Here is an 18650-nt window from a genome sequence, read left to right on the forward strand (position 1 = left end):
TCAATAAGGAGTTATCTGTCAAGTGCTCATCTGTATTTCAAACAATGTCAGGATAATTCATAGGTAGTGGATGATTTTAAAGAGTGACATAAACGTTTTACAAATTTTACAAACAGTAAACAATATGACCACATAATCAGTGCACCACCGTGTAACCTGTTTATTTACTTATTGATAAATGGATTTTAAGCAGATAATCAGTGGATTAATTAGGTAATCCACGCTTGAATGTTTATCCTTGGTCATCCTGAATATTCAAGTTTGACCCCTAAAAAATACACTGGAAATACACACCTTGAAACTGACCAGTGCATAAAATATACAGCAAGTTGGCTAATTAGTAGTGATTGAATCACAGAATCAAATAATAAGATTCTCATCTTTATGTGTTCTGTGTTTGTGGAATGTGGTGATTTTAAATCTTTTCATATGTTTGCTGCAGAGCTGGCTCTTATTCAGACAGATTTTAGTGTATGGGCTTTTACATGAGCAGAAGAAGCATCTTTGACCAACATGATGACTTTCATGTGGGTTTATTCAAAAATTCTAACTGCAAATACGATTTAGAAAATTGAGTGCTGGTGGTTTTATTGTGCAGCCATCCATCCCTTCCTGCCCCCAGGCAAAACTCTCCTGCACGTTAATCCTGCAGTGGCCTTTCGGGCGGGGCTCTATGAGCCAGTATAAGAGAGGAGAGAGGGTGGGTGGAGGGACAATCTCCTGTGGACCTGCTGCGACCCTCTGCTCCTCTAGTTCTGCGTTGCTGCCTCCTCCTCCACCACCCTAACCAGAACCATGGACAACTCCGGGATGCTCCGCGGGCTGCTGTTTGTCGGCCTGTTGTCCATCTTGTGTCACGGCCAGGCGTCCCAGGAAGTCTCTGCGGAGGACTTTGGAGTGGAGAAAGCCGAACCAGCTGCAGACAGAGACCTGGTCAGTATCTGAAGAGCTTCACAGATGTTAGTTTATGGAGGAATGACAGTAATCATGGGTCAAAGTGACATCGCAGGTTCACATGTCCTGTAAGCTTGGGAAATACGTGAAACCTGCCTTCTGCAGAAGAAATAACCTGTTGCCTTGTTGCAGAGTTTGTTTAGTGAGGTTACAGGACAGTTTTCTTTTATTTGGACTCAATAAAATATATTTTTTTAATCCCTTCTTCTTCTTTTATTGTATAACCAATGTCAGAAACGTTTGCATATTACTGATTTTGACTTTGTTGGTCTTTAAAGAAAACCATGTTTATTTTTATTTTTTAAGCAAATCATGATTATTAAAGTTAGATCAGAGTTTATTCAGCTGATTTTCAACACTAATTATGCAGCTAATCCACACTCCAAGTCTACAGAGCAGAATTTTAACTTTTAGTGGAGATGCAAAAGTTTCCAAAGACATCAATTATGTGAAGTTGAATTTTTGGGAATGACAATAAAATTATGCACAAGACATGTAGAATAGTTTCATATGCTGGAAAGATGCAGCTTTAAAAGACCACAGAATCTGTAATGAAGAATTAGGGCAGATATAAATATTTTAAAAAGATTGTGTTTGTGTAAGAGGTTAACGTGCACTCTCTTCGGGCCTGATGTTTGTGTTTTTGTGAATTAACTTCTTTACTGAGCAGATAGAAGCGCTGGAGGCTCTGCTGGGTAGGATGCATAATCGGATTTCCTCCACCGAAAAAAGAGGGAGCATCCCACTGGTAACTGCTTTTATTCACTACATATATGTAATTATAATTCTAAATGCACCTATGCACCGTGATGAACACCAAAGTGTGATTTAGTCATTTGTAAGACAGTGTTCGGTCACTGCAGTGCATTCCAAACATCACTCCACTGCTGTTTAATTAAACCAGTTAGCAAAAGATACCTGCCACTAATTAAAAGATAACAAGAAAATGCCAACAACAGTCTTTCACTCAGTGCAATTACAGACTAATCAAGATTGTCGCCCAACTCCAATTAGCTGAAAGTGGGAAGCTAAAAAGCTGTAAAAAGCTTTCAATCATCCCGTCCCCTCACAGAGAAATAAGACAGAACCAGCCTGTTACCCAAAGGCTCAATTTGAGCTAATGAACAGGATTTCATTATTTCACTGAAAAAAGATGGAATGATTAACTTCCCTCCCTCATTCTCTTGTGTTAAATGAATCAAAATAATTAACAGAAAATGAAAACAATTAATCAAAGCAAATTAATTAATGGAAAAGCCTGTGCTTAATATTTGCACCATATTTTTTATCTGTTTTTGGGGAGACATTTAAATTCCCTTTCTGCCAGCAACAAAGGTGCCAAAGAGTCTAATTGTTCATTCTTGAAATGAATAGTAACGTTAAATGTATATGAATAACACCTCTCTCTGTCCTCCTCAGTGTGGGATGGGCGACCGGTGTGCCATGAAGTTTGGACCTCGCATCGGGAAGCTCTGCGACTGTGGAAGAGGCGCCAACTGCAACTCCTACCTACTCAAGTGCATCTGAACCACAGAGGACTTTTGTTGTCTTTTTCTGCACTGCGCTCTTTTCGCAGGACCAAACATCCTTCAGCTGGCTGCACACAACACCTGACTCTCATCTTATTGTCATTCTCTAATGTCAGCATTTATATCTGTCATGCATTGCCCTTTGTTCTGGCAGTTGTTGCCTGAAGATAAGCATGGATTTTGTACTTTCTGACAGTCTTATAATGCACTGTAGCATGTAGATGTTTCATGTTCAATAAACAGATTTGTCAACACATCTTTCTGTCAGTTTACTCATAGGTACGTAGCATTCCTCGATCCATGTTGTTGTAAATGCTTATAAATTTCAGGGATGATACAGGTTTTAGTTGTAATAATACTTCCAAAATCCATAAATCCATGTATCAACATGCATGTCTGTCTTTAAATAATAATGGGATCAAATAATGGCTAATTCTAACTTGGCTGAATCAGTACTCTGAAAAAGCAGAGATACCTACATCAAGTATTTATGCTTAAATGTTTAGAAAAGATTATTTTAGGATCTGTGTTCCCACTGTGACCAGTTTGTATTTTAACATTATGCAACAGTTTTTGCTAAAATATGAACACTGCACATACACATTATTTTTATCTACTCTCCATTTTGTCACTGGAAACAAGATGTCTGCTTTGACTACATGTATCTTCACCTTACCTGTTATGCAAAGGTTGTTTGCCTATTTTTTGTTTGTATGGCAGCCATGACAGTGTACAGGAAGTGTACTCAGCTGGAAGCACAGCACTGTGCAAATGAAAGCTTTTCAGAGAGACAGGAGTTTGATAGTCCTCCTACACACATCTGTCAAACAGCAATAATGGTTTTTGTCCTTCAAACAAACAAACAAAGTCAGCTGTGGTTTCAGGTGACTATTAGGCCACTGAAGAAATTGTATCTATCAGCTATTGAAACACAAGACCCCATATATTTTTTACTGGGCAATAACGTTTAGATTCAAGATCTTTCAAATTTGAAATCTGTGGCTCAGGAGTTAGACTGGGTCGATCCCCAGCTCCTGTTGTCATAGTGCCCTATAAGATGCTGAACCCCAAACATCTCCAGATTGTCTGTCATGGTAGCTCGGATGGTAGCTTACTGGCATTGGTGTGTTTGAAAGTGTGTGTGCATGGCTTTGGATAAAGTAAATGCAGCCATTTGCTATTTGGAGTTCTGTTTTTGTCCACTTGATGAATGTAAATCAAATATTCACTAGCTCTGTTTTGGTCTCCGCCACAGTGGGTTTACCGGAGATTGTTTGCTGAAAAGATCTAACTACACAATTGTGCTATAAAACCAAACTAATGAGTTGAAAGAGAAAAGCTGCACAGAGCAGCAGGGATGGTGACAGTTCTCTCTCAGATTGATTCACTGAGAAGTATTGATTCAAATTGGTTAACGTTATAGTCATCATTTTAGATTTGATTACAGCCCTGAAGCTGGAAAACACTGCAGGTTTTAACACTGCTTGAGGTGGAGCCAAGTGAAACATGGTTTGTATGAATTTACCTTTTAAAAAAAATACAAAACAAACAAAACAATGTAGCCAGGATGAAAGCTGAACATTTCTTGAGGTATATTCAAAGCCACAGTGTGGGATAAGAATGTTTTGCCCTTCAATGAACTGAGCTTGAGTTATTTTAGAAACTCTTTTAGAGACTGACCTTTAGTTGAGTTTTACTCCGGCTTCTTTCACAGTGTGTGCACCCCCACTGCTGCACACATTTATCCACAGCTTGTAATAAACGTAGTTCATTCACACAGACTGTGACAAATGAAAGCAAAGAATCCAGCTGTGACAAAAGCCGCACTTATTCCAAATGATAATAATAGAAAATTAAAAAAAATGCTGAAACGCAGAGCAGATCCGGCTCGCCAACACATGTGGCCTGCAGCCAACAGATACGTGCTTTTCATTTGTCCCGGGAGTCTTAATCCGCAGGACCATAAAAGACTGAAGAGCTCATTTAAAAGTCCTTTGGCTGCTTTTGGCTTTGGGGAAAAGATAGGAGACAAACAGCAGTGTGATGTTTCCCTCGTTCAATGCCTGAGGCAATTTAGGCTGCAATAAAAACAAGTCAATAGTGAATGAAAAGTGTCTTCATTGTTAAATTCTGCTTGGCTAAAGCTTTTTTTGTGTGTTTGCCTGTTGCAGAAAAGAAGGCAGAGTGGTAAAATATTCAATAAGGTGATCAAATTTCATGCACTGATGAGCATATTCTATGAGCATATCTTTTCCTGGTTGATGACAATAGCTGGATTATATAGAGACAATACATATAAAATACATTCTTATGTGTGTATTTAATGGCCAGTATATTCATTTGTACTTTGATATTTACTTTTATTTACAGCAGGAGTATGGTATTATAAACTGGTAGTATATAAAATATATCTTAATATAATACTAGGCCTAACAAATACAGCATATATATATAAACCCTATATGATATTATAATATATACAACACTCTTTCAGAGTTTAATTAAAGGTATTAAGCTAACTCCAGTGTTTGTTTTATTAAAGTGAGTGTGTAAGTGACAAGTACAGGTTAATAATAAAAGCTAAATCATTGTGTAGCAGTAGCTCCAGTAGAGAAGCGTTGTGAAGTCAGGAAACTGACTCAGTAATGCCAGTTACACAGTTACACAATGTCTGTGTGAACTTTGATAATATTTGCTGACATCAGTCACCATAAGCTACAGGTCACACCAGACTAAGTATGGCTGTAAAAATAATGTAGTTCAACTTCAACACTTAAGTTCAGTATCTGCCTTAAAAATGTGAGTAAACTCAAATATAAACATTGTTTCAATTTAAAAAGTTATGTGATGCAAGTTGTTTAACCAATGATCATTTGTTGTGTAAACTTGAAGTGTTACATTATATGTTCACAGAAAACAAACAACTGCACTATTTCAACTCACAATTTCAAGCTAAGAAACTTCAACTATATTCATACCAATTTCCATTTCAAGTTCACTCATGTTTTTAAGGCAGAAACTGAACTTCAGTTTTCAAATTATGTGGACATTTTTTAATGGTTATTCTTTACCTTGACTAATAATGTCAAGTTTCCCAGTTTGAAATGACAGAGGTTACATTTTATTGCTTGTCATGTGTAAAAGGGAGAATATTTTCTTTCTTCGGTCTGAAGTTACACATTTTCACTTGAATGTGGGAAGTGAGAGTCATTTTTCAACTTTCATTTAGAACAAATCTTCACATATTTCAGTTCTCTGTTAGATGCATCAGTATCCATAGACATACAGGGTATAATCCATTTTTTTTCTTAATCGCCGCCTCTGCAATTTTCCATGACTATTGTTAGCACAACTGTATTGTTTTTTGCTGCTGCTGCTGTCCTCAGAAACCCAGTGAAGTCTCCATCCAGAGCCGCCTCAGCGGACTCTTTCCTTTAAATTCCAGGCTTTGGACCTCACATGCAGTCACTGGCTCACCTGAGCTCTCTCTTTATTGGTGCCAGACTGCTGGAAGCTACAATGAACTCCTGTGTTTGTACAAACAGCTGTGATGCAGAGTGGAGTCAGCTCTGTTTAGGCAGCTGAGACAGGAGGCTGTTGTTCCCATGTAACAAACTCATAAAGATATACAGAACCAACAGATTACATGAAGAATAAAATCAAGTATGAATTCTCATTGTATGTTTTGTTACAGTATGTTTATTCATTGTATCACATTTGAATTTAAACAGCTGTTTCACTGTAATGAAAAACTGTAATTTTTTCAATAAAATTTCATTTTACTCATTTATTTCTTGCATTCATGCTCCAACTGTTTTCTACTGTTGTTCACTGTCTAACCCTCCCACAACATGACACCACAACAACAACAGCTAAGGCCATAAGTGTGAATCAGAACTTGTCGTTCTGCTTGCACATTTTAATACATTTTAATAACATATTTGTGTAGATCAGAAGGTTCAGCAGAAACTATTAATATTCCCACATTAGCTGGTGATGTAGCTGGTGATGAATCACCTGTTATTTTTAGCTAATAAAGATAACTCAGGGATTCTAATAAATACCATGAAGTACTTAAGTTTAAAATAAGTAAAATATCGCTTTGCCATGTTTATTTTACCAGATTAACCTTGGCATTCATTCCCAGGCTTCAGGTTATCATTCTGCTGGATTCATCGCAGTTCAAATTAAGTCTCTGACGTGTAATATTATGTTTGTATAAGCACCTGGTGAAGACGCTGAGTACATTTCTGAAAGTTAACTTAACTACCATCTACTGGATGCCCTCAAAGTCTGACATTAGACAAAGAGAAGCAGAGCATTTGTTGCCTCTGCCCCTAAACACAGGAATCATTTACCTCGTACAATTAGTTTCTTCTGTTCAATTTTTCAAAAGTCACCCAAAGTCTCAAGATTCACTTAAAGCAACAAAATGTAACTTTTGCTGAGCAACAGCAGCCTCTGCTCGCCTGACCAGGAGCTCAAACTGTGTAGTCTCACTTACTGAACTGAAACACACGGCTGAGTGGCCGACATTACCCACAATCCCCAGCTTGTGGAGCACCAAGTGCTGTTGTTGTAATAAACACACCAAACTCTGCTTATAATTCTTGATATTTTCTAAGTTTCTCCTCCGGATATCAGAGAACACTGGTTTTTAATAACTTCTAAGTCTTTTGCACTGATCTACAGTTCAGCATTAATCTTGAACTTTCTGGGCCTGATTGCAGCAGTTTAATCTGCTGACTACACTCACCAAAGTTACACAGAGGAAGAACAAGGTGTTCAGGATGAGTGGGAGTGAGTGAGGGAAGAGGAACCATTCTCTCTATTACACAGTGAACCATCAAAATGAGTCTGAAGCTGTTGAATTAAGATAAAATAGTTACATAATGTTGCTTTAAATTCCCTCGTTGACATCTTGCTTTTCTGGTGATGTAATTTCTATTTTGCTGTTCTTGTGTTTGTAACTTTCCAGCTTGGTTTATTTCTAAATGTTATTAGAAATGGTGTGAGACCACTCAGCCTAAAGAATATGATAGCAGCAAGTAATCAATGAGAATTCAGTGCTGCTAAAACTTTGAATTTCAGTCAATCAGAGGGTTTGGGTCTGATCACTTTTGAGGTTGGTATTGATTTCCTTTGTCAGACAGACAGCACATTTTTATGTTTCCCGAGGGATAAAGAGATGTATGGAGCAATTAGTGGTACAGTGCCGCGTTTATAACCTCTTTGATGTGAGGACCAACAGAGACAGACAGATAGAGAGAGTCATTTAGTGACTTGCCCAGAGGAAATTTTCAGATGGTCAGCTGTTAACCTTTGACCCCGTGATGAAATGGAGCTCTATGACTGATGCACTCTGCTGTTGTCTTCTAGTGTGACTGTATTATTTCACACTTGAAGTCAATTACAGATTTAGTAAATTTGGTGCAGTGGTTACCACTGTTGCCTCACAGCAAGAAGGTTCATGGGTTTGAGCCCAGGAGCTTTTCTGTGTGGAGTTTGCATATTCTCCCTGCTGCCTTCATGGGGTCTCTCTGGGTACTCTGGCTTCCTCCCACCACCCAAAGACATGCATTAGGTTAATTGCCCATAGGTCGACACTCTGAGTGTGAATGGTTGTCTGTCCAGTATGTGTTGGCCCCAGCTGGGATAGGCTCCAGCCCCCGTGTGACCCTTAATGGGTAAGTGGTACAGATAACGGATGGATGGATGGATGGTAAAAGACTCATGTTAGGAACATAACCAGCATCTCTCACTCGATAATGCTGTGTGATTATTGGTTAAAGAAGCTACTTTTAAGTTTTACTATTGTTACATAGCCAACATTAGCATTAACACCCACTTACTTATCAGTTTACAAGAAACACTGGGAGTTCACAATCAAATTTCATTCCTTCACTTCCTAAGAGCTGTCTCCAGCAATGGAAAACAACACCAATATTCTTGTTTTATTTGTATTTCTATCACCTCCTATACCACTTTGTGATAGCGAGTCACTATAGCGTTAAGTCTGACATGAGAGGATGAAGAAGTAAAGCTGCCCAGAGGACTTCTTGCAAACGCCACAATGGCTAAAACTTTTGTTAAGTAAACAGCTATTAATGCTAATGCTGGATATGTTGTGAGAGCAAAAACTCACATAGAGCACCTTTAAACTACTTGGAGAAAACTGAAACTATAAGCATGTTTCAACAACGCTGGATTTGCTTTTGGCTCACAGGAATATGTCTTGATGCACTGATTTTTGACACACAGCAGTGTCATGTGATCCCATGTAGGATGAGAACATGGAAATTAATTAGCCAACTGACTAACAAGCTAACTTAATAGTCCATTTTTCACTTGTGACTGAAACATTTGTCTGAAACTGAGCTGCAAAATGTGATTATGGCGTTAAACATCAGCAACATTCTTTGTGGGATCCCATATAACACTTCCTGTATGGAATGATTTAATTACACTAAAATGCTAATTACCATACAGTGTGATAAGGTTCTCCCTTTATTAATGTAGTGATGGGATTAGTGCTGCATCAGTGGCTAAGTACACCAAACTAATTATTTTACTCAACACATTTGTATCAAAATACAGAGAGAGACAGAAAACTATTAGATTTGTCCCCAGTGGAAGACGTTCAATACCATGGACCTGAGCAAACGGTGGAGTTAATGTGTGAGTGATTCAGGCAGATGGTAATAAATGTTTACATGTATAGACAACACTACTGGCATTATCCTCTTTTATGACCTTTATTGACACACATTGGATCATAAAGGACAAATGACAAAAACAAATACAATACTGGTGGTTTTATTTGATTGTTCCCCGTTGCTTATCACTTATTTGGGAAAACAAATGCTTTCAAAGTAAAGTCACATTAGTTTTTCTTTTAATATCAATTCAAAACAATGACTATAAAGTGCTTCATACAAGGCAGCAAACTGAAATAAACTATTATAAACTACTATCAATCAAATGTCAAATCAAATTAAATGGGGACATTATAGATAATATGAGGTGTTAACTAGACCAGAATAAAATGTAACATAAAAGCAATAATGAAACCGAAAAATCAAGTTTAAAAGATGCAGTACAACCAGGATATGTTCTCTTATAAAAGTATGTTGTGACACTGTAATGAGTATAATAACTGAGGGGATCCCTGATGACCTGTTAAGGTTTTTTTTTTTTTTTTTTTTTTTTTGTCAATTTAGAGACTCTGACGTCTGATATTGACAGTAAAAGGAAACTGCGGAGACAATTTAGAGAGAGATTTTATTGGGTAAAGTCAGTGGACACTGAACAGCAGGGAGAGATGGATGGTGTAAAAATAAGATTTCTTTCAAAGGAGAGGGGAACATGTATCCTGAATATATCCAGAGTGGAAATTCCCTTGGTTCAATGGATGATGCTCTAAATGTTGTGATGTGTCTCTGCTCAGGTGTGAAGATATTTCAGTTGTTTTAAATACAGCATAAAATATCAGCCTCTTCTTTGTGTCAGAATTTCTTCAACTAAATATAAGTATAAGGTGAAGCCTCATAGAAACAGGTCTATTAAAGACTGAACATTGAAAATGTGTCTATAACTCATATTAATGCTCCAGACATCCTGCAAAACCAGCAGCAATCCCATTCAGATTCTGAGATAGAAAGCTTATGAAAAGGATCAATCACGTGTATCTCTGGGCAAAATATGTAATAAGCTTCTGCATTTCCAATATGAATGGTTGGAGAGTTGAGCTAATGCAGTGGCATAAATGGAAATCCATTAGACTGAGATGTAATTCAAATATAACTCAAGGCATCTAACCTTCATTTTCATTTTTTGATCTTAGCAAAAGCATTTTGGTTTTGTGTGTGTGTTTGTGGATGAACACGCACTGCATCCGAGCTGTGAACAAGAATAGAGATGCAATTACTCCCAAGTGCACTGCTCAGATTGCAAATGTTTTTATTGGGATGCCAATAACCTGCAGGGAAGGAAAACACAATCTCTGTCTGCCACCAGCATCACGGTATGAGCCAGATGTTAATGAGATTCCACTAAACAGAATACAGTCGCAGACAGGACAGGAACGGCTGTCTGGACTCACTGCAGAGGGATGGTGAGATTAACGGTTAAACTTTAAATGGTCACTTCACTTAAGTTGATGCTGATGCCTCAGTGCAATGGAGATGAGCAGACCAGAGGTCATTTGAACTTCTTTCTACCAGAGATATAGTGTAGTTTCAACAAAACAAAACGAACATAAATACATATTTGCTCAAAATCTATAAAATACCAGTATTGCAGATTTTAAACATGGATGTCACATATTTCTGTTCTCTGCCTCTTGAGAAACAGACATGAATAAATAAATCACACAGATTTGGAAAAGTAGTGTTCATGTGGTCAAACACACTGCAGGGAACTGGTCATGTCGCTGTGCCTCAGAAAAAGTCCATGAATTTGTGAACACAACAGTTTAAAAATAGGTCCTGGACACACCCACACAGGTGTTTTCACTTATCATGGCTGAATAGACGAGCAGAGGTTCAGCAGAGTTGCACTGGAAATAAACTGAGGTCACCTAATTCCATGTGAGGGAGGTGCCAATCAAACAGTTTGTACACGCCCACACAGTCCTGAGAAGACATCTAATCAGGCACAGAAAGTGAAAACACCTGCAGTTTTACCACCTGCCATCAGAATGACCTGACCTTTTTAAGACCACTTCTATTTCTCTCATCCAATCCAATTATTTTTAGGTATTTTTAAATAAATGATCTGAGGGTTTTAAACAGGTCTGCGACCAAGAAAACTCCACTGTGTTACTATTAACATTTTCGAGGCACATTTGAAACACACAAGCACAAGACACAATTGAAGTATAACTTTGTTGCAGTCTTTCTGTATGTATTAATCCTCAATGGACTTTCTTTGTAAATCTTGATGCAGGCACATTTACTGCACTACCACTGTGTGCTCTTTCAGAAATAAGGCCAGATTTTGTGTCAATGAAAGGGACGTGGTGTTACGTGGGGTGCACTTGTTTCAATCGGTGTTCTATGTTAAAAGTAAAACATCCTCTTAAACACATGCCAGATGAGCATGACCGCCTCCCTTCTCTACTGACATGAAATCAGCCCCAAAAAGCATAGACCATGTTAAATGTAAATAAACTGTAACTGTTATTGGCCTTTGGACTGTGACTTCATGCTGTTGCTGCTACCAGAAGATGGTGCTGTTTCTTTACAAATATTCATTGAAACCTGTGGCAGCTCTGTCCAGGTTTTCTCTCTAGTTGTCTTAGAAGTGGTCACCGGGGGACACCAGGGGGACAAGTGGAATTAAAATGGGAGATAAAACCTGGAGGATTCTGGATAACAAGTGTCCAGAACCATCATGTACCAGAGGGTTTAACACTTCTGTCAAACACTTCAGCAGGTGTTTCACTAATTAGTTCCTCCTCTCTGTGGAATCAGATGATGTGGTGTTGGAATAAAACCTGCAGCTTCTCCACTGTTAGTGGCACACAGTTTACTCTTTTGTTGTTAGATCATGAATCACATGTTAGTCCTTATCTGACTGTGGAAATTTGCCTTTTGTGCAACCACAATTGTTTTAATAATGTAATGTAATGCATGGAGACTTTCCTGTCAGTCTTAGGTAGAAATGGAAACAACAATATTATTAAAGCACACTGGATGGTTTTCTGATGATATCAGATATTTTAGGAACAAAGCAACAATTTGACAGGTCCATTTAATAGCTTTTGTGAAGCTGTGGATCATGGATGGAGTTGGTTCAGTTGTTGTTGTGGAACTGCAGGTGCTCTGTTGTTGTTATGTTTTTTTCTGAGCAGTTAAGGACTTCTCATCCATGTTAAAAGATCAGAGAGAAAAAAAGATATTTGGCCACCTGTTCCAGTGGCAAAACATTACAAATCTCATGTTTTCATGGCAGGTTTACTTTTCTATTTAGCATCTAATTCCTAATTAACTCTTCTTTTCCTTTAGAAGCAAATTGGAAACAAAAAGAGTACAGCACTGAATTCTGTGATAAACTAATTTCAGACTGTAATAGCCCTTTACCTTGGAGACACTGGGATTTTAACAACAGCATTTTTCTCATGATTTGGATTCTGTCTTTGGTCTGAACATTTGTGCATGTTTGTACTAATTACATATACACTGCTTTACATACAGTATATGCTGCCTGTTTTGCTATTTAATTTGATTATATTAGCTTGCTGAGGAAGAAGGACAATTTGAAATTGAGAAAATGTAACCACAAGCTCTATCATATATAATCTTCATCAGCATTTGGAGTTGGCCCAGTTTTTATAGAACTGCAAATGTTCTGATTTTTTTGAGAACTTTTTGTCCTTGTTACAAAAATCAGGAAAAGAAGGAAATAAGCAAAACCCCATCTGCTGATGTTATTTCCTCAGCTGTCATTTAAAACGTCAAGAATGAGATTTGGACCTCAACAATTTGAAACATCTGAGGTGAACTTGTACATAGTGTAGGGGAAGAAGTTTTTCACAACTGCATAGTTTGGATAACCAAAACAAATGCCAATGCCTCTTTAATGTCATACTGGTGATTATGATAACATCGATTATATAAAAAGTAAAGTGACAAATATATTTCTTAAAGTAAGAAAGTGGGAGTACCTTTAGCTTTTTGAAACACAACCAACAGTCATCACCTTGACATTTTATAAAAGCATTTCTCTCACGAAGATTGGCGTTGATCAACACTTCCTGCAGTGCATAATAAAATGTTCTTTTCAATCATAATGTGTGTCACAGAATTAAAATGTGACACATTATGTTGAAAATGTGAAGTATTTGATTTTGCAACTAAAGTACTGTATGTGTTATATAAATTCTGTGTCCTGTGTTAAGGTTTTTATTTCTCATGAAGCTCTCATGTCGCTTCAGGAGACACAGTCTGACATGAATGATGTTTTATCAGTGAACAACAGGAGATTAAAGCTGGTCACTGCTGACCTTTGGGCCTTAAGTAATTTCCCTGACTGAGACATTAGTCTAAGTGTGATTGTCAAACAGAAAGACATTACATTGGTCCACCAGCAAAGAGAGAAAACCTCAGTGACTAATGTGAGTCATTACAACAACTCTAATAACAGCTGCTCTCTGGGATTAATTATTCAGACAGTCTCATTAGTTTTGGATGCTTGTTGGACAGAATCTTTTTTTGTTTTTGTGAGAGCTGTGAAGTATTTGACACTGTTTGATTCATTAAAATTAATAACTGTGTTACACATGTACACCTACTAAGACATACTGAATACACCTGCCTGCCACACTGATTTAAGCTAGCTAATATGTTGTATGTTCATACATGCTACAAGCAAAAAGGTGGGATTGAAAATCGACCAATCAGTCGTTTTATCAAGTGCCTTGAAACATCATTTGTTTACATTCAAGTGACAAAACCCTCCAGTGGTGGGCCAATACCTGACTTACATTCAGGAGACCATTGTTTGGTTCCTGGTTTTTTTGTTTGTTTGTTTGTTTGTTTTTTGTTTTACCAATAGTCAACACTGGCTCTTTTTATCTATGACCATGACAGATCCCAAACTATAACCAAGGATTTACTATTGTAACCATGATGAAGATCCCCTAACCTTAACAAAGAAGTAATTTTTACCCAAACCACAATGTTTCCCTGAACCTGACCAAGTTGTTTTTGATTAATGAGCATCTCATTCCAGAAACATGGACATTAATCTTTAGTGCAGTCTCCACTCCTCTTGTTTCAATATTTATATGTTAAACCTGCTGCAGGGACTTTCTCCCATTCAGTCACAGGAGCACGACTGATGTTGGGTGATGAGGTCTGGTTCACAGGCTGAAAACTGGCTCGTTCCAAAGGGGTTGAATGGGGCTGGGGTCAAGACTTTGTGCAGACCAGTCAGGTTGTTCCACATCAAACTGGGGGACACTATTTCTGTACGGACCTGGCTTTGTGCACAGAAAAGAAAGAAACAAACACAGACTGCTACAGCATTGAGATTTCCCCCTCATGTGAGCTCAGACAAACCATTCAAAACAGTATGTATGTGACAGACGGAAGTGTTCACGTACCTTTGACTTTTAATAGCACCAGAATATTTCTGCACTGTGGTATAAGATCTGAGGCTTTTATTTTACATTTTAAAAACTCAATATGAACATGTCCACCCACAAACATAGATGCTACAAAAAACTTGAAAAATAAACCAAAATTATATTAAAAAAAAAAATAAAAAAATCAAAATGTTGTTATAGCTGAAATATTGAATAAGTTTTAGCTTAATGGTGCAGATTAGAGCTGATGTGAAATCCAACGTGAACTGGGTGAGCTTTGGTTCAGTCTTGGCACCAAGAGATGGATCAGTGTATTTGGACTAACTGTGGTGCAGAGCACTGATCTCCAGGCCTTTCCTCCTTTACCTCCAAACCTGCTGCTCCACTTTGCTCTTCTCTTGTGCATGTTAGCAAATTTCCATCAGTTAAACAGTAAAACAACCTAAAAGCTAAGCTAGGTAGAAAAGTGAAGTTTGTGGTAGGTCTGACTTCTAAACTGAGCATCAGCATATTTTACATGTTTCCTCAGCTGAGATTACAGTTTGAAGAGGAGCACTTGTGTCATATAAAGAAAGAGGATTTCACCTCAGTTTAAATATAACTTATGCTCAGGGGAGCCACTTCTCATCAGTTAACAACTTTAGGGGGAAAAAAGGCTGACTGCAGGATTCTGTATAAGACACATTTGACATTTCTCTACATGGAAACATCTGCTGCTGAACATTACGGACAAATTAAGGATCAGGTAAATTCTGCAAACCAAGCAAATGTCAGAGCAAAGATAAACCCAATACTACCACCATTATTTATCTATGTGTTTTTGAAAAGTGAATTATCCTCCAAGGAGCCAGTCTCTAGTAGTTCATAGTGGATGATGATTTACATTTATTTCCAACATTCAGTGCTAAAACAGGAAGTAGTGTGCCCTTAACTGTATGTCACTGTATGTCTCATTAGTGTTTTCTGATGTGATGTCTCCATCAGCAGGATGACGCTGATTGTGAAAAAAAAAAGTATTTGCTGTACTCATAAACACTAAATGTTTGGTTTGGATCTAAGGTTCCCTCTGTCCCTGTACCTGTTCTTATTATGCTACACTGTCTAATAAAGTCCAAATGACATTAAAAATTCTCCTCATCCTGTCTGACCTGACTATATCATATAATCTCTCATGCTGAACTGGGTGTTTGCCCAAAAATCAAACGGAGTCATAAAGAACTGTGAAATAAACACAGAATCTGAAATTCAAATTTCAAGTTGTGATGCAAAGTGTCATCCGCTACCATGAAAGGATTATATGGCACAAACTCAGCGTGGCATTTTCATATTTTTCATGTGTAAATGTTAACATTAACATTCAGGCAGTCAGATTGGAAAAATATTGGTTAAAATCAATGTATGGTAAACAGCTAAATCAATTTGGTGAAGGAAAGGCAAGGATTTTATAAAGAATATAACTTGTATGAACAGTTGCATGAAAACATGTTCTAGAATTACAAAACAGAGGAAAAAAGAAAGCAGCTTTTGAATGTACAACACCAGGCTGCCTCATTATGGCTCCATTGATTAACTCCATTGATTCTGGGGTGATGTAGTTAGGCTGCACATTAATCTTTTTGTCTTTTATTAAGTGTTTTTCTACCACAACAACTTCTCTTACACACCACCAGAGGAAACAGGATAAAACAAATTCAACTCAACTGGTACAACAGGAGAAAAACAAAACACAAAAATCTACTTCCTGATTGTAGCTGAGTGTCCTTTATTTTTGATAAGACAATCAAACTCATTTTCCAACATGTTGTGAGGTTGGATGCAGATAGATGTCCTGTGGAGGTTTCGTTATTGGAAACTCACATCGGCCTCAAGATGATCCCCAGAAACTGTTGGTTTAATGTTTCTAAGTCCTATATGAAGGAAACTGGACTTGCTTGAGGTTCCTGAAGATGTTTCACCTCTCATCTGAAAGGCTATGGATCAGAAACTTATCAGCTAAAACAACTAATTGTTTAATGCAACTTATCTTCATCTCACTCTCATATCACAAGTCCAGTGAATGCTCTCATTACTATTGTCTTTCAGTCAGTAAATGTCTCCCATGTTTTTCACATCTCCATGGCAACAGCTAAGTTTGTGATCTTCCTGACCTCCAGGTCAGGACCCACTATTTTACATCACATTATAGTAAGTATGTACAAATGATTAGGCCAAACATCACCTACTTTACAACATGAGAACATGAACATCACAGAATTCAAACTGTCAGGATTAACATGATCGATACTTTTCAACATGTTTGTGGTCAAATTATCGTGGTGTTATACAGTGAGGTGGTTCCCAGTCTGTAAAACATTTGCTCTATTGACATGTGAAGAGAAATAACAGAAACATTTTTATAAATACATACACATATGTTATTTATTTGGAAAGTAATCGTAGATGTTTCTATTGAAGAAATAAAATGTGTTCACACTCACGTATAAGTCGCAACGCTGTTAAACAAGATAAAAATGAAGCCTGGTGAAGACATTCAGTCTGTACAGAATTTTCCAGCTTGTTTGGATCTTTTCTTCCACGTGACCTCCCTTGTCACTTCGAGTTGCCACGTTATGGCTGTGAAAAGCCTGGAATAGTTCAGACTTTATTGATTTCTTTTCCCTCATCTTGAGCGGCAAGCAATGACTTTGTATCTACCTCTGACAATGACAAAAACTTCAGATTGGAATTGATTTGAGTCCCAGTACAGCCCAGGTGCATTTAAGACACTTGAGAGATTAACGATTCATCTGTTTGTTATGTAATATGACACTAATTGCGAATCTTGTCTAACAATAATTTACGCAGGTGGATCCTGAGTCAGCATCAACACTTTGAATGACCGCAGTTGATAAATTCCACTGGAAAATGTCTTATTAATAGAATATATATACCTACATATCAGTGGATTGACAATTGTTTTCTTTGTCGATTCATGTCTGATTCATTGTTTAGTCCATAAATTGTCATAAAAGGGGTGAAATCATAAGCTTGCAGGGCTGAAGGTGACCTCTTTGATTTTTTATCTAACAATGCAAAATTCATTTTAGGGGCTATTGCCAATAAATGTTTGGTATTTTAAACCATACTAGCAGCATGGCTCTATCATTGTAGACCAACTGACTCTTGGTGAATTTCCACCCATCAGATACAGACTGCCCAATCATAGAGTTGACCAGTTCTGACCAGGGTTTGAAAACTACATTTTCATGCAGTCTTTTGGATTTTTGTCATTTTCAGGCTGGTTTTGTGACGTGGTAGTTTACTATCACATTGTGAACCTTTTGCTTTAGCTTCTATCTTTATCTTTTTAATGTGTTTTTGCTGCTGACATATACTGTAGATCTTTCTGTCTGTTGGATTATACACCTCCAGGGAGTTAGTAACAGTGTGGGCACATGCTAGAACCAGCAGCTTGAAGGACCAGCACACAGCTAACAACAAAGGGGCAGTGTTTAGCAAAAGTCAATTGGTCCACCACTTTGGTCTGGACTAACTCAACTATCTCAACATCTATTGGATGGATCTCATGAAATTTCATACAGTCATTCACTGTAACCAGAGAATAAATATACAAGACTCTCAGCAACTATTTGACAAAGATGTAGCGCCATCATCAGTTCAAAAATTAATCTTTTCCAATTCTTCGGTTTTCTTGATCTTTAAAATATTAGATGACAATATTAAAACTGCAGAACAGCTAATGAGTGAACATTGTGAAAATTTTCTGTTGATTGACTAATTGATAAGTTAACAATTGCATCTTTAAGGCTCTGAAGTAAAAAGTAGAAAGTAACTTGAACCCTTGAATTGTGTCGAATCTAATGCAACACCACAAACCATATTGATATGTTAATAGTCATTTATTTAAGATAAACAAAAAAAAAAAAACTGTCTAACAGCAGTGTTAAAGAATAGATTATGTGTGTTTCCCTGTGTGTATTTGTGCATGAGGCTAAATGTCTGTGTTTCTGCAGCACACATCTTTGCATTTGTGAAAACACACACACTCACACAGACACACACATACACACAGAGACGCA

General features: G+C 37.5%; 1 protein-coding gene across 1 annotated transcript; it reads left to right on the forward strand.

Moving 5' to 3' along the window:
* The first annotated feature begins 626 nt into the window (after positions 1–626).
* Positions 627–2739, forward strand: cartl (cocaine- and amphetamine-regulated transcript-like). The gene is made up of 3 exons (XM_018692681.2): positions 627–933; positions 1625–1702; positions 2374–2739. Exons 1-3 carry the CDS (start codon positions 796–798, stop codon positions 2479–2481), a joined length of 324 nt encoding a protein of 107 aa, XP_018548197.1. The 5' UTR covers positions 627–795; the 3' UTR covers positions 2482–2739.
* The last annotated feature ends 15911 nt before the right edge of the window (positions 2740–18650 follow it).

Source organism: Lates calcarifer, linkage group LG2, assembly GCF_001640805.2.
Source record: "Lates calcarifer isolate ASB-BC8 linkage group LG2, TLL_Latcal_v3, whole genome shotgun sequence".
In the NCBI taxonomy this organism is placed as follows: Eukaryota; Metazoa; Chordata; class Actinopteri; family Centropomidae; genus Lates; species Lates calcarifer.